General features: G+C 49.9%; 8 protein-coding genes across 8 annotated transcripts; 3 read left to right on the top strand and 5 right to left on the bottom strand.

The window, feature by feature from the left end:
- Positions 1 to 529: 529 nt before the first annotated feature.
- On the top strand, positions 530 to 3,491 carry Aspvir_004710 (glutamine-dependent NAD(+) synthetase; the record flags this gene model as incomplete). The annotated part of the gene is made up of 14 exons (XM_043267934.1): positions 530 to 558; positions 630 to 748; positions 804 to 954; positions 1,002 to 1,060; positions 1,139 to 1,328; positions 1,384 to 1,409; positions 1,465 to 1,556; positions 1,611 to 1,775; positions 1,828 to 2,240; positions 2,312 to 2,639; positions 2,705 to 2,712; positions 2,788 to 2,830; positions 2,901 to 3,318; positions 3,382 to 3,491. 14 exons carry the CDS (start codon positions 530 to 532, stop codon positions 3,489 to 3,491), a joined length of 2,151 nt encoding a protein of 716 aa, XP_043123869.1.
- Positions 3,492 to 3,916: 425 nt separating this feature from the next.
- Positions 3,917 to 5,413, bottom strand: Aspvir_004711 (uncharacterized protein; the record flags this gene model as incomplete). Its single annotated transcript, XM_043267935.1, has 1 exon — positions 3,917 to 5,413. The coding sequence occupies one exon, from the start codon at positions 5,411 to 5,413 to the stop codon at positions 3,917 to 3,919; it is 1,497 nt and encodes a 498-aa protein (XP_043123870.1).
- Positions 5,414 to 6,074: 661 nt separating this feature from the next.
- On the bottom strand, positions 6,075 to 7,682 carry Aspvir_004712 (questin oxidase family protein; the record flags this gene model as incomplete). The annotated part of the gene is made up of 5 exons (XM_043267936.1): positions 6,075 to 6,175; positions 6,253 to 6,663; positions 6,744 to 7,103; positions 7,157 to 7,459; positions 7,532 to 7,682. The coding sequence occupies 5 exons, from the start codon at positions 7,680 to 7,682 to the stop codon at positions 6,075 to 6,077; spliced, it is 1,326 nt and encodes a 441-aa protein (XP_043123871.1).
- Positions 7,683 to 8,533: 851 nt separating this feature from the next.
- Aspvir_004713 (TFIIH/NER complex ATPase/helicase subunit SSL2) lies at positions 8,534 to 11,122 on the bottom strand (the record flags this gene model as incomplete). Its single annotated transcript, XM_043267937.1, has 3 exons — positions 8,534 to 10,875; positions 10,923 to 11,042; positions 11,095 to 11,122. The coding sequence occupies 3 exons, from the start codon at positions 11,120 to 11,122 to the stop codon at positions 8,534 to 8,536; spliced, it is 2,490 nt and encodes an 829-aa protein (XP_043123872.1).
- A 503-nt stretch (positions 11,123 to 11,625) lies between these two features.
- Aspvir_004714 (uncharacterized protein) lies at positions 11,626 to 12,276 on the top strand (the record flags this gene model as incomplete). The annotated part of the gene is made up of 4 exons (XM_043267938.1): positions 11,626 to 11,634; positions 11,714 to 11,727; positions 11,813 to 11,838; positions 11,921 to 12,276. 4 exons carry the CDS (start codon positions 11,626 to 11,628, stop codon positions 12,274 to 12,276), a joined length of 405 nt encoding a protein of 134 aa, XP_043123873.1.
- A 2,249-nt stretch (positions 12,277 to 14,525) lies between these two features.
- On the top strand, positions 14,526 to 16,287 carry Aspvir_004715 (uncharacterized protein; the record flags this gene model as incomplete). Its single annotated transcript, XM_043267939.1, has 2 exons — positions 14,526 to 14,675; positions 14,746 to 16,287. The coding sequence occupies 2 exons, from the start codon at positions 14,526 to 14,528 to the stop codon at positions 16,285 to 16,287; spliced, it is 1,692 nt and encodes a 563-aa protein (XP_043123874.1).
- Positions 16,288 to 16,594: 307 nt separating this feature from the next.
- Aspvir_004716 (uncharacterized protein) lies at positions 16,595 to 17,350 on the bottom strand (the record flags this gene model as incomplete). Its single annotated transcript, XM_043267940.1, has 3 exons — positions 16,595 to 16,798; positions 16,910 to 16,983; positions 17,062 to 17,350. 3 exons carry the CDS (start codon positions 17,348 to 17,350, stop codon positions 16,595 to 16,597), a joined length of 567 nt encoding a protein of 188 aa, XP_043123875.1.
- Positions 17,351 to 19,068: 1,718 nt separating this feature from the next.
- On the bottom strand, positions 19,069 to 19,428 carry Aspvir_004717 (uncharacterized protein; the record flags this gene model as incomplete). Its single annotated transcript, XM_043267941.1, has 1 exon — positions 19,069 to 19,428. The coding sequence occupies one exon, from the start codon at positions 19,426 to 19,428 to the stop codon at positions 19,069 to 19,071; it is 360 nt and encodes a 119-aa protein (XP_043123876.1).
- Positions 19,429 to 21,047: the final 1,619 nt, after the last annotated feature.

Below are 21,047 nucleotides of genomic sequence, written 5' to 3' on the forward strand. Positions count from 1 at the left end.
TGGTTATGGCCGAGGATGAGCACGGCGCAATCCCGAAGATCTCGTAATTATTACCGTAAATTGGGTATCTCCGCCTTGAAGTTTCACAATTTGTCGTAATAATACAGAAAACAGCCGCGGGGCACAAAGGTAAGCTAGGGAAGCTCCCCACACACGTGATCTGCGTCATGGTTACTTCCGCGCAGTCTCCAATAATTCTTATCTGATACGCATTTGCTTATGAGAAGGTGGACCTAGCTGGAGTTGACTCTGATCAGGCACTGTACTGTCTTTGTAAAAGGTAATTGTTCTTTATTGATGGCCTAGAAATGCTGCATTAGCTTGTTTTGATCATGATATCTTGCTATCTCCTGTGCCACGGCATTGAGCAGGCAGCTCTATGCAAGCATTTATTGGCCGGCAAGGTGTCTTTATGCGTACTTCTGGACTGACATATAAGTATCCTACCTAGGCGTCCATTGGTGTCCCAATCTCTCTCGATACTGAAGCTAGTTCAACTGGTGGCCTGAAAGCTACAAGCGAGGTCACAATGGGGCATCTTGTCACGCTCGCAACATGGTATGTCGCTGTCTTTTGATTGATTACTTCTATTCTTGCGAAGGATTGATGCTAAATTCTGCTCTGCAAAGCTCTCTTAACCAATGGGCTTTGGATTTTGAAGGAAATGCTGAACGTATCATTGAGAGTATTCGGCAAGCCAAAGCGGCCGGGGCTACTCTACGTGTTGGTCCGGAGCTCGAGGTCACTGGTACGGACTGAGCGCCATCACGTTTTTCACCAAATGGTTGTTAAGTTTTTTTCAGGATATGGTGTTCTCGATGGCTTCCTAGAAGGCGACACGTTTCTACACTCGTGGGAGATGCTGGCCCGTGTCATTGATCACCCAGACTGTCAAGATATTGTGGTTGATGTTGGCATGCCGGTTCGTCATCGGAACGTGCGATACAACTGTCGGTGAGTCGGTTTCTACTCTGTTGGAATTCCTGAGCTAACGAGCGTAGTGTGATCTTTTACAACAAAAAGATTATCCTCATTCGCCCGAAGATGTGGCTTGCCAATGGTATACTGTTCTTCTTCCTTGTCGTTTCTCTCCTCACATAAGCACAGCTTTTCGCTAACTATGTTGATGCGAGATCAGACGGGAACTATCGAGAGCTTAGGCATTTCGCCCCATGGCAGCGCCCTCGCGAGATTGAAGACTATTACCTGGAGAAGATCGTGGGCAAAATCACCGGCCAATACAAGGTGCCTTTTGGTGACGCGGTCATCAGCACACGGGACACGTGCTTAGGGCTTGAAACCTGCGAAGAACTTTTTACTCCTAATGGGTACGTGCTGACCTATACCGCTATCGAGCAAGTTGACTGACTTTTTCAAATCAAGTCCTCATATTCCGTACGGCCTGGCTGGTAAATACTATCATAGGTTATTGCTAAACAATCACTTGCTCACATTACCCTCCAGGCGTTGAGATTATTTCAAACTCGTCAGGAAGCCATCATGAGCTGAAGAAGCTTGACACTCGTGTGAATCTCATCACCCAGGCTACTAAACTGGTAAATGCGTTGGTCTTTTGCCTTCTAGTTTCACGAACTAATACACAGATATAGAGCGGAGGCATCTACCTCTATGCCAACCAGCAAGGCTGCGATGGTGATAGACTCTACTATGACGGCTGTGCAATGATTGTCATCAACGGGAATATTGTTGCCCAGGGTTCACAATTCTCCCTGAAAGATGTGGAGGTAGTTACGGCGACTGTTGATATCGAAGAAGTCTGTCACCTGCAACGGTCTTACTCTTGTCTCTGGTACTGATGACAGGCAGGTTCGGACCTATCGCGCTAGCTCTAGCCGCAACATGCAGGCTACCAGGCAACCCCCGTTTGTTCGGCTTGATCTCGACGTAAGGCTTTCCCGTTCGGACGATGATGCCGAGCCCAGCCTTGTCCCATCTGAGCCGATAACAGCAAAGTACCACGCTCCAGAGGAAGAGATTTCCCTCGGTCCAGCTTGTTGGCTTTGGGACTATCTGCGAAGAAGCGGCGCTGCTGGTTTTTTCCTTCCCCTTAGCGGAGGTATTGACAGCTGTGCTACAGCTATTATCGTACACTCTATGTGCAGAGAAGTCGTCAAGGCAGTCTCGGAGGGAAACCAGCAAGTTATCAAAGATGTGCGTAGGCTGTGTGCGGAACCTGAGGGCTCGACCTGGCTTCCCAGCACGAGCCAGGAAGTATGCAAGTAAGTTTGCTCCTTAGACATCGGCCTCTTATGACTTGCTTTGAACATAAAGAACATTAACATTGGTCTAGCCGCATATTCCACACCAGCTTCATGGGCACCCAGAATTCGAGTAAGGAAACAAGAGAGCGGGCCAAGGGGCTCTCCACCGAGATAGGGTCCTATCATATCGACTTCAACTTCGACACTGTTGTGACAGCCATCACGAACTTATTCACTGTGGTCACGAATTTTCAGCCCCGGTTCAAAGTTCACGGCGGTACTGGAGCCGAAAATGCGGCGTTACAGAATGTCCAGGCTCGTTTGAGAATGGTATTGTCGTACTTGTTTGCTTCGCTCCTCCCAACTGTTCGTCAACGTCCAGGTGGAGGCGGACTGCTTGTGCTCGCATCTTCCAATGTAGACGGTAAGAGATCCTCTTGACTTCGTGAGGAGAAAGTCTAAGTCCACTAACTGTTTTCTAGAATGGTACGTGCGAGCGGCAAATGCTTCGACAGCGGGGGCAATTTTGAATTCTCCATAGCTGGTCCTGACTAACATTGTCTAGTTTGCGTGGCTACCTGACCAAATACGACGCAAGCAGTGCCGACGTGAGTGCAATTCCTCATATCAGGTCGAGAGACCTTCTGTTCGGGGCTTGACTAAACAAATGCGAAATAGTTGAATCCTATTGGGTCGATCAGCAAGGTCGACCTCAAAAAGTTCATCGCCTGGGCTCGCGATTCATTCGACCTTCCAATTCTGCATGAGTTCTTAACAGCAACTCCAACCGCCGAGTTGGAGCCTATCACAGCTACTTACGTCCAGTCAGATGAGGCCGACATGGGCGTGACCTACGCCGAACTAGGCACATTCGGCTACCTGCGTAAGGTCGCAAAATTGGGACCCTGGTCAATGTACGAGAAGCTGCTCCACGTCTGGGGAAACGAGTACAGCCCCCGTGAGATCTACGAGAAGACCCGTCACTTTTTCTACCACTACGCTATCAACCGGCACAAGATGACTGTCTTGACGCCCAGCTACCATGCAGAGCAATACTCCCCTGAAGATAATAGACACGATCTTCGCCAGTTTCTGTGTAAGTTACTCTCCCAAACTGAGTGTTTGCCTGCTAGGGTTAACGCTGACTCGTGTCGACTAGACCCGCCGTTCACATGGGCGTACAAGAAGATGGAAGAGAGTGTCAAGTACTGGGAATCCAGAGGGTGGACTGCTGGCAAGGCACAGAAGAAGAGTGTCAAGGCAGATTGAAAGTGCCACGCTTCCTACCTGCTTCCATAACGGTCACATTTGCGAACGTCCACAGCGTTGTCACAGATGTACAAAGATGAAGAATTGAGAATTGATTTGGTTTGGCAGTCTGGATCCTCTCAATATAGCTATATACTTTCACTTAATATCCAGCAGAAGATTTTGATTGATGCAATGATCGGGCCAACTTCGTCCACTGTTCATATATCATCCACTTATTGCAGCGCCCCAACACCAGAGGGTAGTAATTGAAGTATGATATGTGCAAATCTGGGCACATTGCAGAATTTCCAAGGAGATGAGAAAGAATGACAAGGATAGGACAAGGAATAAACGCCAGCAAACGCTAAATCCAAATGCGAAACAAAATACGACAAAAGAGATGTAACCGCCCTGGTGCGAGTAGTAGTATGATGCTCTTATTCTCAGTCTCTCCAAAACCAGCCTCTCTTCTTTTGATTCTCAAGAGCCTCCTGACCAGCAACCGAATCTTGGGATTTTGGAGGCGGATTCATGACTTCAACGGATTCATTTGTTTCTTCTCGGCCATCCGCAAACCGCTTGGTCTTCACCGTCTTGGCCTGGATTGAGCCATCGGAGAGACGAATGCGCTCTGTCGTCGTCCGGGTGGAAACTACGTAGGGCTGTTGCTCTGTGGCTGAGCTCGTTGGACGTGTCTCGCCAGTGGTCGATGCCCCCGAGGTCGACTGGGGGGCAGTCTCAGGAACGGTGTTCTTGTCGCCATCAGAAACGAGATCTATCCAAGAATCGGTCTCTTTGCTGGGGCCCTCTTTCTCAAACGGCTCGATTTCTTCCTTCAGCCTTCGTCTCTCCTCCAAGAGAGACCGCAAAAGTGGACTTTCATAAACTCCTTTAAAGAAATCGCGCTCGCGCGCTTCGATATCGGCAAGAAATTGGTCGTACATGTCCAGTTCGGTCTCGGGTGCGGTCTGTGTATCTTTCCAACTGGCCTCAGCCTGTGTTTGCCGTGTCGGACTTTCATCGGATCGAGAGCGATCCTTGTCTGTCGGCTCGGCGCTCTCGAGCGTTATCCCTGACCAACCCTGGCCTTCCGGTCCTGAAACATACTTCCACCGATCGCCAAGGCTGCCACGTTGCACCAGGCCCTTCAGCCATTCGGTCCCGGATTCCTTCTTGACCAGTGTCGTACTGGGTTCGCGGTCCAGCATCGGTTTTCCGTTCTCGAGTCGAAGTAGATCCTCAAAGGCCTCACGCCACTGCGGCTCGGCAGGGTCGCGTGCAGAAGTAGGCTTCAACGACGACATGAGTGAAGAGAAGACCCCTCGCTCTCTGTGTGCTCGATAGGATGCCTGACGCTCCAGATGCAGTGGAGAGTACGGACTGAACATCAAGTATGCCAGGGGCCAAGTTGCGGAGTCGTCGTTCAGCATGTTAAAGAAGAATGGCTGATGGAAGGGATGAAAGAAGCGGGAGGAGAAGTGATCATCGAACCAGAATCTATCGAAGAAAGAGTCGAAGAAGGAGTCAAGACTGAAGTAATCGGAGGGTCTATCGAATCGTCCATGGTGATGCGAACGCCAAGGATCATCAGACCGCGGCCACCGAGAGCTTTCAGGTGGCTTGTCATCCTGACCTATGTTGTCTGTGTTTCCAGAGGCGCCCGTCCCGGAGCTTGAGGGATATCCACCGTCCTTGCCTTCGCCAGTCTGTCGTTGGCGGTAGTTGGGCTCTCTATAATTGTTCTCTTCGGCGAAGATAGCCCAATGATTTGAATGAGGAGCGGAGATCGAAGATGGAAGGCCCATTACAGACTGCAGCATGGACGAGATCTGTTCATCAGCATAACGCCGGAACGCAACGAACGGGTTGTGGTCGTGGATTCTTTCGGTGGATGGAGAAGGGTTGTTCGTCCTGTTGATGTCGTCTTCCTCGCCTGCCATGGTGTTGATGATTAGATATTGGATGTTTCGCGTATGTAGTTCAAACTGCCGTCGAACGTGTAGTGATGTGAAAATGACGGCTTATCAACTGCAAGATGCCTTCTAAAGCGGCCGAAGCTGTTGGGGATCGCCCCACTTGTCCTCGATCGTAATCACCACGTGATGTCACCCAAAACACAGCAAACTTTCGGTTTCTTTCTGCGTCTTTCGATCCAGCACATTTACTGTGAAAACGATATGAAATGATGGAATACTTGACTCTTCCAAGAAGCAGACTAACTGCCTACGATCTCGTCCAAGATGATAGAAAAAGCTTGACGCTGGTAAGAGCATGCTCGCAGATTCGACTGCTGTTGGCCTGTTGGGAATCGGGTAAGACATTTTATTATTGCAGTTTTACTAGGCAGACCCACCCGCCTTGATTTAGATCTAAACGCTAGACTAACAAATCGCTCAAACCATACTTCAACGTCCGAGGTTGCAGAGTACTCGGTAAATCAAACAAATTATCTGGTATTGAGTCGTTGTTGTGACATGGAATGACAGTTGAATTGCAGGACCGGATCCTCCTTAATCAGTCTGTGAGCCTCTGTCAGTTGGGGTACCGGCCTTAATGGATTGATTCATTATCAAAATACTCGGTTTCTATGGGCTTGCCGGCTCATAGGCGAGGTCGGTCATGGAAGTTCTTCCATGCCTCTTCGAACCCCGTCGAGCGAACCCACATTGTGTCCACTTGATCACCTTTGGTTGAATCGATAGCTAGTGCGAGGATTGTCAATCAGCGAAGCTCTGAAACATGGTCTTAAGAGCACAGATCATCCAGGTGTCTCGCTTACCCATGTTTGCAATCTTCAGCCACATGTCCCCGGTAATCAAAAGTCCTAGCTCTTCTGCTCGAGTCTCAAGCGGACGACAGACCTTCTCGCCATTTGCTACAGCCCTGAGAAGCTTCGACAAATGACCATCTTCACGCGGGTGTACACTGCTCACATGGAAGATTGTCTTCCAATCATTCGGAGCTTCGTATGTAGTCACTTCCTCCAGCAGCAGCTTGGGAACTCCCCGGGATACGTAGAAGGCCAGATCTGCACGGCCTTTCCACTCAAGCACACGCAGCTTGGTGCGCATATCCAGGTACGGAAGAGTGACGATCTTGGAAAGGAATATTGAAGAAGTCACGCAGTGCATCAAGAAGAAGTCAAGCTTGACCTGCTTTGGCGGACGCTGAGCGGCACCTGTAAAGTAAGCTGCATAGATAGTTAGCTACCATTGATCTGGAAGCTCATTATAGTAGCGGGTAAGAGCTCTTGAAGGCGGCGATGCTTACCGACTAGATTGAGAAGTTCAGCAAGTTTCTCCTCCATTTGCTCGGTGGAGACCGAAAATTGTGCTGCATACTTAATCATCTCATCTGGTGCTCGCTTCAAAACGCCGTCTCTGATTTTGTTCCCATCTTCCCATTTGACGGATTCAGCTAGTTTTTTATCAGCGCGGATCTCGTTCAAGATTTGCAGCATCGTTTTCTTTCCCGGCTTGCCGATCCCTCCTGCGGCCTTCTCTACCGGCAGGAGGTATAACCGACCAATCCAGTCCTCATGTACGGCGGTTTGTGCGAGAGCCTCAGCGACAATTGCGGGCTGGTCGAACTCAAGCCCGAACCCAAGGTGGATCAGCGGATGAAGGAGTCCTAACATCTGTGTCAATTCGAAGAATAACTTGAACGACTGCATGTCCACTCACCACCAAACAGGCGCGCAAACATAGTCTCTGCACTCTCGCTCCCCGAAAACAGATACTCGTTAAGCACATCCGCCACACCTTTCTTCTCAATCTCCTGTTGAAAGAAAGCCAAGTAATTGGGATAGTTCTTTTCTTTGCCGAGGTGCTGCTGGAATTGGCTCTTGTCATGCATCGACTCAACTACACTCTGGGTTGTCGGCATGACAGGGCGCTGATACGTCTTATTCCGATCATAAGCAGCCCCGATCTCATCCGGCGTCGCACCAAGCGCATAGATCGTCAGAATATGGTGGACAATATGGTCTGTGCAGCAGTAAAGGCAATATTAGACTCCAGTTGATCCGAAGGTACCAGAATCTCAATCCGCAGACTCACTATGAAATCCGCTCTCGTTGAAGAACACATGGTGGTTCTCCAGATCATCTTGCAGCACCTCACTTACTACGCGCGCAGAGTCCTCCCTCAGTTCCACGCTGAAAATGCCCGAGTTGGCCGTCGACAACTGAATCTTCTTTGCCGTAGCCATCGTTGAGCTGTTGCGACTGACACTCGGACCAGGTATGTTCGTTGAAGGAAAAGAATACCGCGTAAGACACGAGCTCGAATATGTACACTTGGACCTCACTCTTGTATCAGACAGTGAGGAAAATAGTATTCCACGCCCTTCAGCAGAAGTAGACACACTCCTGGAGCCCAGACACACTGGACCTAATATATCCTTTCTCTCAAGCACTGACGAGCGAAATGTTACGAATCGATGACATAGATCAATGCATCTAGGCCCCGTGCGTGGTCGATGCATGAATAAGCCGGCATATGACCCTGCAAATCATTAAGCTATATTCGGCGTCCGGGGACAAATCAAAATGCAACCTTTATCTGAAGTTTGTTATTTGACTGCCCAAGAGCCATGATACCTAATATTCTCCTCTCGAGCTTGAGCGGGGGCTCGGCGTCTCGGGGCTTGGGTGGCCGACACTACGTCATTTGAGGATATTGATAGGTCAGCGTCACGGATAGCACGACAGACTACATCTCGTATTATTATTGCAGTGTAAAGCTGACAGGGCGGGGTAACTACTCGTATTCTGCAGCAGTACGGAGTAGCGCATCATGGTCGAGGAATGATTAGCAAGCATGCCCTTCTAGGTCTACAAAATGTCTCAGTCTCAATCTCGTTGCTTACAATCCGTATTCATCATGCGTCCTAGGGTTACATGATGGAACGCTTAATATTCAGCTAGAATAGACGATCGGCCAGCTCATTCGCGGAGAGATTTATATAATCATAATGTGTATTCGAAATGATCTAGATTCATTCTGATTCAGAACGCGAAAGGTTGCAGTCTCTTTGTGACGCGAGTTGTATGTAGCCAATCACCGAATGATATCTTGAAGCTCCTTCTTCCGCTTCAGGCGCTCGCGTTCCAATTTCCTGAACAGTGGGTGGTGGCCTGCTTTGTCCTTCAATTGCTTGTTCCTACTCTTGTTGTACTCAATATAGGCCATGTCCTCGCCACCGGCCAGCCCACTAAGAGTCGCTGCGCTCCTCTTAACACCACCCCTGGTTCTACCCTTCAGTCCGCCGGAGCGCTCCGAAAAGAGATCGTCCGTGACATTCTCGACCTCGGCAGACGTCTCATTCTGCAGCATGACTTCCTGTAATAGTTCGCGGCGCTCGGCAGGGGTGGCATATGCGAGCCCTTCCAGATTCTCGATGCCTTGGAGGTGGGTGATGACTTTGAACGCATAGCCTTGGTCAACGAGGAAAGCTTGCCGTTTCGATGAATAGAACATTTCATCGGTGTCCTTGGACACGAGTGAATAGAAGAAAGCGTTGAACCCTTCGTCATTGCGGCGCTTAGCTCGCAGGATTCGACCGAGTCTTTGCGCTTCTTGACGTCGCGAACCGTAATGCGAGGAAATCTGAATCAGACAGGTGGCTTCCGGCAAATCCAACGATGTGTCTCCAATCTTGGAAAGGAAAATTGTATTGACTTGCTCATTGTGTTGGAAATTTTCCAAAATCCGCATTCGTTCGTTTTGCGGAGTCCCACCATAGATATAGGCTTTGTTCAGTTTGAGCGCATACCGTTCGAGGGCGTACACGTTGTCAGAGAACACAATGACCTTGTCACCTCTTTTTTCGTGGTAGTCAATCAGGAACTGGCAGGCCTGGAATTTTCGGGGGTTCATGATGTAAAGTAAAGCGGCCTTTCGCGACTTTTCTCTCATGTATTCCGTGTAGAATTCCGTAGTCATTGGACACCACACCTCAGCGCACTGGACCTTGGCGATATGACCTTGCTCAGCAAGTTCCATCCAATTAGCTTCATACAATTTGGGACCAATCAAAAAGTTCAAATCCTTGATCTTGTCGTCCTCACGCAGCAGAGTCGCGGTCAAACCCAGCTTGCTTTGCGTCGCAATGGCCGAAGTGACCTTCCGGAACATGGATGCTGGCACGACGTGCACCTCGTCGAGAATCATAAGACCCCATTCGCGCGATTGGATCCAATCCATCATCTTCTGGGCATCGTGCGAACGGGCCCTTGTTTGAGATACCATTGAATACGTCGAGACAATGATACCAGTGGATCGACGAAACTTCTCTTTGTTGTCGGAGGTGAAAATCGCAATGTCACCAGGGTCGATATTTGACCAGCGCAAGAACTCATTCCTCCACTGGACAACCGACATGGAGCTCGTGCAGAGAACAATCGTTCCCTTTTTGATCGTGCAGGCAGCCGTGATGCCTACCAACGTCTTTCCCGCACCACATGGCAGAACGATAATGCCACTCTTTGCACGTCCGTTACCGAACATCTTACTCAAGCTCTTCTCCTGGTAGCTCCGAATCCGGGCATTGGGCTTCAGATCGATATCCAAAGTCGGATTGATTTCGTCATTTCGAAAATCATACTCCTCAAGGGCGGGGCAACCCATGGCCTGGCAACGCGCTTTGACAGACTCCACAGCTTCGTTCGGAATCTCGAAGCTATGCACTTGGGCTTGTTCATCGTCGTCATCATCATCACGAATAGCGAGAAGAATATCATCCTCTTTTCGATCTTGGCCCGGGACGCCATTCGCTGGCTTTTCCTCCGAGGTCTGTTGTACACCAGCAGCATCCTTGGTTCCGGGGATCACAAGCCCACCCATTTTTGGAGCCGCTTGCTGGATGATTCCCTCAGAACCATTCACTCTTTGTTGCCCAATGACCTCATCTTGGAGGAGCATCTGAAGCATCGCAGGGTCCGTACTTTCCACAAAGAAGCGGTTGTGTTTCAAAACGACCTTGATCTTTCCGTAGGACTTGGTGAAGTCAATAATGAACGACTTGATGGTATCGGGAAGGGGCGTCTTGGACAGCCGATCAAGGAAGTTGATGATGTCAGCGGGCTGCAGGCCAACGGACACGGCCGCATACAAACTGTTCCCAGTCAAACGGTATTCGTGCAAGTGCGTCGGGCGAGAAAGAGGTTCGGCGATCGTGGTCAGAAAGTCTTGTGCCTGGGGCGCCAGTGGGGAGAAACTCTCCAGGGTGATGGTGCCTTTCAGCGGATCAATCCACAAAGGACGGTTCGCATGGTCCGGTTTCAGGGAGAGCGAGGAGAAGTCTTTGTAACCAAAGTTCGGATCGTGTTTCGAAACAGACGGGTTTTTCTTGTTGCTGAAAGACTCGAGGGAGAATTTGTCCACGACATCTGTATAAGAGACTGTCAGCAATCTGACATGGCCTGTTACACATATAAGATGCGCTTGCGCTTGCCTTTCAGATTGTCCTCCTTCTCATCCACATAGTCCGAGTATTCATCGCTGCTGCCGATATCCTCAATTCCCGGCACAGGAGTCGCCCGTTTCGAAGCCCTGCTTGACCGACCGCCTAGCCGATGGTCAGCCTTCCATCCAGACATATTTCGTCACTGAAGCCATACCGTCCGTAGCCTTGCGTTTAGGAGGCATGACTTTTGAAAGTATTCTTCTACCGCAGGAAGTGATATATATCGTCTATGTTATAGCGTGTGGAAATCTTCTGTGAACGAACGAAACGAGTGCAGATGCTCGATGAGGCTACCAGCGCCTCAAGTGACTGTTCGGGAGATAGTCATCCCTCGACAAGCTGCAAGTCGGCAGACAGCTTGAGCCGCTAAATCGAGTAGCGAGGTATCGAGAGGAGCGATCCGAAATGGGCAGCGAAGGTGATGATGAGGGTGAATAGAAGATAAAGCTTGAGAGATGTTAGAAATCAAAAGGAAAAGAAGCATGACGCCTTTCTTCTTTAGCAGCCTCAGGCATTCAGCGGGTGGCGGAGTAGGAGAGCTCCACTATGATTGGTCGAGGTGGAAGTGGTCTTCGGCCGGTTGACGTAGTGAGGATCTCCGAGCTAGGGTGCTTCGATTTCACTTCATCGGCACTGCTACTTTAGAATTTTCACATATTGCACACGTTCAAATCACATTTTGAAAATGAATACGGTATGTACTACTCTAAGACTGAATATCGTTGGGCAAGAATATTAGCATTGACTTTGTTGGGGGCCTCATCTTTATGTAGATCCGATCAACTTGGTGAGCAGATACTACCTGCACAGTTCCATTCAGCAATTGTAGAGAGAAGGAGACGCCTTGCTAATCATCGTTGGCATTTTAACAGGGTCGGCTGGGGAGCTCTTTGCGTCGGTAAGTGTGTCATTTAACTTTTGCTCCGCTAGTCAGCTATTGCAAGTTATTTGAGGAGTACCAGCAACTGACAATCCTGCAGCTGGCGGCGGAGCCTACTACTTTGCCAAAAAGTCCATCAATGCGGACCGTGCGTCCAGATATGAAGCAGAATTGAAGAAGAAGGCGCAGCTTGCCGCGATGGAAGCAGAACACCGACGCCAATCTTCTCTCAACGAGCCGATCACCGCACCGTCAGAAAACCCCAGCTTGAAACGGGCGAACATGGCTCGCTTCCAGAGTGCAGCGGATGATGTCGCTTCGCCTAGTGCAGAGGCAGGTCATGATCCTGCACCGACTCGTCACGAGCCGGAGACAGAAGCGGAGCGGGTACTCGAGAAGGGGAAATATGAGGCTACTCAGCCGTTTCGACCTCCGAGGGGCAACCGACTCAGCTAGAGCGATGTTTTGGTTTTGTTCACCGATGGCACGTCAAAGGAAGGTGTATGAAAAAGTCACCTAAACGGTTGTAGTAATACACCGTCGTTGGATGTGATAAACTATGTACCATATTCTCTATGTTTTTCTGCACTATCTTCGCCTCATACCACCAATGACCTTTCAGACTGAAGATCAAATGAGGCTACAGGCATCATGCCATCATCCAGATGCATATGTAATAGTGAATGCAATAGGTCACCATCACCCTGAATTATGGATTAATGTTTTTGTTTGAGATGGATATTGTGTCTTATTTCAGACTTAACTAGTTGAAAACATACGGATATTCATTAATCCCACTGAGACCCATAGAAGCAATATCAGAGCACCAGTAACGCCGAACAACTATGCATGGCCCGCTAGTTAGTCTCATTGACCGTTTCATATATTTGCGTCAAAGCTGCCAGTAACCCGCTGACAGCGCCCTCGAAGTAAACCGGAAGACGTAATAACGGTTCCCAAATTTAGGGACAAGCACCTCAGTTGAAATGTCCAAACCCCATAGTTTGTGCATTTCAACGAGCATGGAAGCAAAGAGGTGGATGCAGTCTGAAACAACATCAGTATACTGACTAGGGAATTGGCGAGTTCAGTGTACAGGGGAAAGTTCACTTGTTTGAATAAGTCGTGTCCTTTTCGCGGAAGCTCTCCAGCGCCGGAGGTACAAAAGGGAGAAGGACTGCGGAGACAAGACAGGAACTGGCGATGAATCTGGAAGTGCGAGTGTCGGGTGGAGGACGGCGGACAGAGAAATGGCGGATTGCTGGACGGATGGGAATTGAAACGGACATTTTGACGCTGAGCTTAAAACAAGAAGGTTGTTTGCGTTGAATGGCTCTGTTGTAGAGGTAGAGGTTCGTTATGCTTTCTTCAGGCGCGTTTGGTTGTTGCGGAAATAATATGTCTGCTGATAAGCGCTTGGTGGAGGTGTATACTGAGCGATTCTAGATGTTTTGCGTGGGTAGTATCGAGAGACTCGATAGTGAGTCGGCAGCCTGAGAAAATGCGAAATGATACAAGAACCAGCCGAGATTATATGAACATCATATCATGGTTCTACACGCCTAAATATAAATCACTCGGAGCCTCTCAGGGTACTTACAACATGCAATCCAACCTCACCTGCAACCCTGGGTGGAGTGTAGACTGCGATCCATCAACAATGACCCACTTTGAGTGATGATGGCAGGGAAAGGAAGAGTGGCGTGAACTTGAAAGGGGAAGGTAAAGTCTCTCGCGAGCGAAAATTAATTATTGTAGAAAATGGATGCGAGGTCAGAGTCAGATCAGATCATCAATCTCCTACACATCCGTCGACAGATGGATCGGAAGGCGGGGGCCGAGTGGTCACACTCGTTCAACTTTCATAAACCTTGAGCTTCTTAGTGACGGAAACGACTTATGACTTTGGAGACTGTCAGTGTCTGCCAGAGACACTACTACTAGATACCTTGCTGACAGCAACAAATACAACACCCAAGGTAGCTTTTTCGGAGCCTAACACCTTACTACCATGACCCTGAGCAGGTACACGTAATGGAGGTACATCCTCACGCCATCGACAGGCAGATGATCGTGAGATCCAGCCGGACGAATCACTGCGGGGCCGACGAGAAGCGTGCTGTGGTGCTCTATATACCAAGGTACATATGTTGTCCTAAAACTTAGGACCATGCAGTCCATGGAGCCGTTGAAGCAATTATCTCGGCGAGTCATGGCTAGGGCTGATGGCCGGATTCCCTTTTCCGAAACCAGCATATGTTAATGGCGTCCATTTGGTCCATTATTGCTGCTGATGAATTTGTTGAGATTGACTCATCAGTGAAAATCATACCATCGAAAGAATCTGTATCTTCCTTTTGGACTGTCTCTAGTAACTGTTAGTGCCTGAGGCATAATACTTATACTTCAACATCTGAGAGGTGATCTTGCCACACTCTCCAACTTACAACCATCATCCGGGGAATTCGACTGGTGTATCCCTCGAGAAAAGATATGAGCGCTGAAAGCCCACATTTGCCCTTGGAGCTAAGATGATCGTCTGAAAGGCCTTTAGCGTAGATGGACGAAGAAGTGCGAGAACTACGAGCAATGTGAAGCCAGATCACGTGCAACAGACGGAGATCCCGCGATCGAGTCCGAAATGTCGCTGCAATCATATTCTTCTACCCGGCAACTCTCCTCTTGCTCTCCTACTTACCATAGCAATGGCCTCTCATCAAGTTGCCATTGCGAAGGCATCTTTTTCAGCTGGGCTTTTACGCCCTGACCCCACTTCTGTCCCGCGCGATGAAATCACAGCCTTCCACACTCTGCTTGACGCGGCGCTGTCGCATTGCTCCGTAGCGAACATCCAGGTTTGACTTGTCGAGTCCTACCCGTCGGTGTTACTGGAATACTAAACTTTTCGCTCCCGACGTGTATTAGAAATGCAAGACATGGCTCTTGAATTATGTCGTCTCGTCATCTAACCGCGTTGGTGTCTGGGCTAAATACCTGGTTGCTCTGTCCAATTCGTTTACCAGCGGGGAAAGTGGACAACCGTCCAAGCCGGCAGAGTCTGGCACCTCGTCAAAAAGAAAGAGGCTGCATATTCTGTATCTGCTCAACGATCTTTTCCATCATACCAAGTACCATACGGACACCCCTGCGGCATTCTCCACCCTGAGTGGTTCACTACAACCGCATATCGTGGAACTACTGGGTTACGCTGCATCCTACGATCGATCCAAGAACCCAAAACATCACAGGCGCTTAGACGATCTACTGGACATATGGGATAAAAATGGGTACTACGGTGCCGACTATGTCAACAAGCTGCGCGAGGTGGTCAAGAACTCGGCTGTGTCTGGGCCAGTCAAGTCATCCATCGATGTCGAGCAGAACAACACGGACAACCGACCTGCAGTGAAGAATATCCCTTTTGTGATGCCGTCGACTCACGGAGATTCTTCTACTCCCTATTATGACCTCCCAGCCGGCAATCTTGTCCCGCACATCATTCCCGATTCGACGGTTTCCCTACGCCCAGATACAATCAAGCCTCTGCAGTTCCTGGCTGGACCAGCGGATGAGAAACTGGTGACGGCGCTCAAGGCATTTCTCAAGGATGTCGATCGGATGTACAACTCGGGACAAACAGAGCAGAAAGAGACCGAAGTAGTGGACATTGATGAAATGGGCCAGACAATTATCCGAGATAGCTCCACGGGAGACATTCTAGGTGGCGACACGTACTACGGATGGTCGCGTGCCTTTTGTCGGCAGATGAAAGAAAGACGAGCCAAGGGCAGCTCGAGAAACCGCACTCGGAGTGGCAGCCGCAGCCGCGGCCCGTCAAGGAGACGTCGCTACAGTGGCAGTTCAGAAAGCGACGACAGCCGATGGAGGAGCTCAAGCTCCCGTAGCCGATCGGCTCCGCGCAGACATGAAGGGCGTTATGACTCTCGCTCTCGTTCTCCACGAAGATCACGGTCCCGAGAGAGGTCCTATTCTCCACGCGCACCGTCCCCTCCCCGATATCCGCCCCCTGAACGCCAGAGCCCCCAATACAGCAGCACAGGGCCTCAGGGATTTCACCCTTCTCAGCCTCCGCCTCCACCGCCTATGCATTTCCACCCCAGCGGGAACATGCCGCCCGTTCCACCTGCGTTTCCCCCACGAATGGCACCAGGTGCTCATCCACCTCGCCCACCAAATTATCAAGGCCAGTGGCCTCCACCCCCACCCCCACCATTGCCGACGATGCAATTTCCTCCTCAGGGCACGGAAATGAACCCGTCTGCATTTCCGCCACCTTTTGCCGCACAAGGGCAGTTCCCTCCGTGGAACATGGGCTCGGCACAACAGATGCCCCCGGGGTCTAATCACTTCCCTCCTCCTCATCCTGGGGGACAGGGACGGGGTACGTCAGGTCAGTGGAACCCGTATGGTGGGGGATACCCACCGTCTGGCCGGGGCTGGAGGTAGAAGTAGGCGGGTCAAGGATCTACTGTACATTAACTTTACATTCTAATGGTGCATGAAATATATTTTAAACGAGTATGACACTCCTGCAGCAATCACAATCGCGGGAGAAAAATAATATTACAATCCGGTCTCCAAACCTTGCAAAATCGGTATAATGCTATGACACACCAGAGGAATGTAAGAAATGCAACAAAAAGCCTGCAAGCACGAAAAAGAGCACTCGGAGGACAGCAGGCCAATATCCTCACCATGGCCCGCCCATATCATACCATCCACACCCCTCCTTCATACATCACAAAAGTCCGCATTAGACCCTGGTCGCCGTCGCCGTCGCCCTCGAGACAGACGAGCCCATCAGACCGACCGGCGTCGGGCTAGGGGTAGCAGACTCCGACATCACCATGCTCTGATACAGCTCAAACCGCCTCTGCTGGCGCTCAAACGCCTCCCGCTCCTTCCTCTTCGCGATCGCAAAGTCCTGGCAGGAAGTCTGCATGAAATTGTCCGCGGCCTGGGAAGGGAAAAACCAAGGTCAGCCATCAGCGAATTCCATTCCATTCCATTCCATCCCCATTTCAATTTCCGTCCTCGCGGAATTGAATTGAAGGAAGCATGCACTCACAAGAGCCGAAGAATCACAGCACATGACTACATCCGCGCAGTCGGTTTCTGGGGCCTTGTCCGCCATTGACTTGCCTGTTTAGAATGAGATCAGTCCATGCGGTCAGACAGGCGGGGAAATACACCTGATGATAAAAGAGGAAAGGAACTTACACGACAGCCCAACCAGCGAATTCACCTGGATCGCCCCCACGAGCGGAACGATCGTGCCCAATGGCTTGAGGAGGCTGTCGCCTAGCTGGCTGAGGGTTGTGCAGCATTGCTTGAACTTGTTTGCGGGACAGGAATTAGGTGCGCTGAGTGTTGGCGAGGGTAGAGTCGCCGACCCAGTTGACGAGGGGGTCGATTTTGATGCGCTGGTTGAGTTAGACGGTTGGGAGAAGGGGACCGCGAGTGTGGTTGAGAGTGTAGAGAGGGCGCAGAGGATAGTTAGAGGACGCATTTTGGTTGATTATCACTCTGTTCGTGACTCGAGGTTGTGGTTGGCGCGTCGGCGAGTTCGACGTTGGATTGCGATGCGAGTTGGTTGGTAGAGTCTGAGAAATATACTATCGTGTTTTCGAAGGCAAGACGAGGGTGAAAATGTCGGATCGGTTACGTGAAGGTGTCGATTATCCAAGACATTGTAGGTAGAACTGTCATTGTCCCTGTTTCATTGACTGTGAACCATAACGCGATGTTTGGAACACATGTCCAAAACAGGTATGGATGGACGTGATTGGTATGACCGGTGTTTTGAGCATCAAATTTGTTCATATGGAATGTTGTTCCAGTCCAGATCTAGTATGAATGGAAAGCGCGAGATCCATCGGGAGCCGTGCAGAGGTCGCCATTTGAATGCCAATGAGAAAATCGCATTTCTGGCATTGAAGCAGCATCTCTGAAGGTATATGACTGCGACTATCCTCTGTCTCAAACAGTGCGCAGTCTCTGATTTGTATCAAGGGCGAAGTTGTTGTTATTGGTTCATGCTCATCCCTTTCACGCATTTCGGAATAGAGTCAGGATGGCTAATGGTGATGCTGTCTCCTTCAAGGTGAGTGATCGATCGGTCGAGTCAGCCGCCCTGCCCATGCAAGGGACAACATTGGGCAGAAACTTCGAGCCTTGCTTCTGGACCTACGTTTCGAAGCAATACCTACAATTGGTTCAGCGTCGACCCTAGTTGGCCCAAAAAAGGAACCTAATAAGACATTAATACCATGCGTAAATCCTCGAGCCGCTGCCCTAGGTTCACTAAACGTAGCCGCGAGTCACATATAGAACACATCATGAGCAGGAAGGCCGTAGCATCGTGACAAGATATAGTCAATAACGGGAAGACCAGTTCCCTTGGACAAGAACGACCAGAAAAATCACGCCGGCAGTAATGGAACAATGTCGTCTACAAAGACCTGACTCTCTCTCCCCCTGAAAAGATGAATCATGGACCAGCAGAGATATCCTGGGATGAGGTGAAGTTGAACCAAATTTGTTGATTGACTGTCTGCTGTCAGGATATGAAGACAAACGCCGGACAGCTACAATCAATAGGTGAGTGCGAAACGGTTGGACGCCTTTGTCAGGCCAAACAAATGACAAGAAATGAAACTGACGAAAAGTCAGAGCAGAACGGGAGGGGTTAGCAACTGGGGAGCCACTTGATAAAGCCACCTAGAAGGAATTCCCAATGAACAACCTCAAAAAGAGGTTTCGAAGGTGAAAATGAACGCTGTCGGAGATGGTTGGTTTCTACTATGCCGCATGTATCAGTGCCAGGAATCGGAGAAGGAAAAATAAGCATCGTCGGATCAACTGTAGGAACAAGGGTGTTCTATGGTATGAAAAATATCAAAAGGGGCAGTTGAACAAGCAAGGGTGCGACGATCTCGGCGACAGAGCTCGAGAAAACACGCTCGAAAAGGATCGCCTCGCTGTCGCTAGAAAATCATAGAACGCTTCCTCGCTAACTCATCAAAACGTCGGAAAAATCGACTAGGCACAAAGTTCCTTGCCATTGAAGCTTCCCATGAAAGCACCAACAATTCTTCCATCGAAGAAAGAAAACACCGCATCATCGTGGTCATCATGGCTAGTGGCAACGACATATGAGAGACATTTGATCCCGCAATACCAAACTCGTAGTCGTTGTCAGAGAGCCTCGCTCACGAACATGGACATTTAAAGCCCTGTCTTCGGATCGCCAGCGTGCTTCACGGGTTTATGACCGGGTGTCTGGGACTTGCGATGGTGAGAGGCTTCCAGAGAGGTGGGGCCTGCAGCCTGACGGGCCAGCACACCACTATTGCCGCTGCTGTCGCTACTCCGGCTGCTGCGACTGGGAGGAGGACCGCTGTCGTTGCCCATGTCCAGGAAGGTCGACATGCGTCGCTGGGTATACTGCAGCATAGCGCGGTTGTAGTCTTCAATAGATATATTAGGATCCACCGATCGTTGGGTTTCAACGTGGGTCTCGCCCGGAGGTCGACATCCCCCTCCGTCAACGGGGAAAGTTGGGTCCGTGTTCTTGGGTTGCTGCATGGCCCTGAGTTTGCCTTGCGTTGTTTTCTATGAGACACTGTCAGTCTTGTTGATACCGATCATCCTCCCAGTGCCTTAGTCACTCTACAACATATCAGCCGGTGATATGGGGAGACTGCGTGGGACAGAATCGTCATCGTCGTTTGCTAATGACATGACGTAGACGGTTTCAGATATGCTTCAGCCTCGTTGCTGCTGCTACTGCTACTGCTCCTCAACAGCAGCGAGAAGTAATATACCAGAGAGAGAGTGGGGGGAAGGGAGGAAGACTCTTTGGGTGGGACGCGATAAAAAGTTTGCATGCTCACCTTTTCCACGTGAAGAGTCAGCAAGAGGGACAAGTGCCACACAGGACGAAGGACAAGCAGTTAGACCGAAGTCGCAAGAAGTAGCAGGACACAGACAAGGACAATGATGAGGATGAACGGGAGTACTAAGAAAACGAAGCACAGGATGTGTCAGGAGGGGAAAGACACGCAAATACCCTAGGGTCTAGGTATGACTAGTACGGATGTGGCTTGGACACGGGGTTTTGATGCAGACACAGAATGGGTAAGACAGATGTCACTTGGAATATTGTATCTTCGTGCATCAATATTTTCGAGGGTAATTCTCGACGAGTAACGGCATATATCCCCCTTCGGGTCTGATATGAGATCACAGTCCCAGTGACAGCACTACCGAAAGGCAAAGGGTAAGAAAGAGCTTGACTGGCATATCTCATCCCGACCCACAGGCAGGCGAACCATCGATCAATACCCAAATCGGGGGGTTATACCCACGTCCAGTATTGCTGGAGACTGGGAGTCCTCTGAGGCTCGAAATAGGATGACATCATTGGTCAGGACGTCCTGCCAACAGTACTGACACAAAATTAGAGGAAGAAAAGAAGACGGAAAGGGAAAAGGATTTTGGATGATTTTTTTTTTCTGTTTGCTCGGACTCGTCAGTGATAATACAATCGACGGGACGCTGTCATGTAGTTAATGCTTTTTAGGGGGCATTGTACTCTCAGGATGGCTGGGATTGGCAATAATAACAGACTCCACCACAATCTGATGGGTCGGCGGACCCCAGATGGTCTTACGGGGGACCGGAATGAGGTCACTGGAGGGTCGGGAGTGGACCAAAAGAAATTGATGGCGCTTTTCGATCGACAAGACGAGGCAAACCGTCCCTGCAGATCACCACTGGGAAACAATTCTGTCAATGTGGTCGATCCGTTGTAATTGGAGTCTCAGTGGCCTAGATGCCGTCGAGACAGGCATTCAAGACGTTGCTGAGAGATTGTCGTCTGTATGGTTATCCGGAAGCTACACAGGCAAACTGTGTTGATCCATTCTAAGAAACATAGGACCAGAGGTGCCAATGAATCAAGTTCAGTTGTTATGCTAAATCATTAGTTGGATGCGAGTCTGATCCTGGTGGCTTGGTGCAGTGTATTCAAACTAGCTTGAAAGCAAGACAAGTATTCCTCAGCCCGTCGGGCAACTCGTCTGTGGAAGGACGAATAATAGGCAGTCCATGCAGAGAGTATCCCGCAACGAATCGAGGGTAGCGTCAGGCTCATGGCCGTTAGAGGCCTAGAGCTATTCTGTAAAACAGGTGGATAGGCGCAG

This window comes from Aspergillus viridinutans (genome assembly GCF_018404265.1).
Source record: "Aspergillus viridinutans IFM 47045 DNA, scaffold_2, whole genome shotgun sequence".
Classification (NCBI taxonomy): Eukaryota; Fungi; Ascomycota; class Eurotiomycetes; order Eurotiales; family Aspergillaceae; genus Aspergillus; species Aspergillus viridinutans.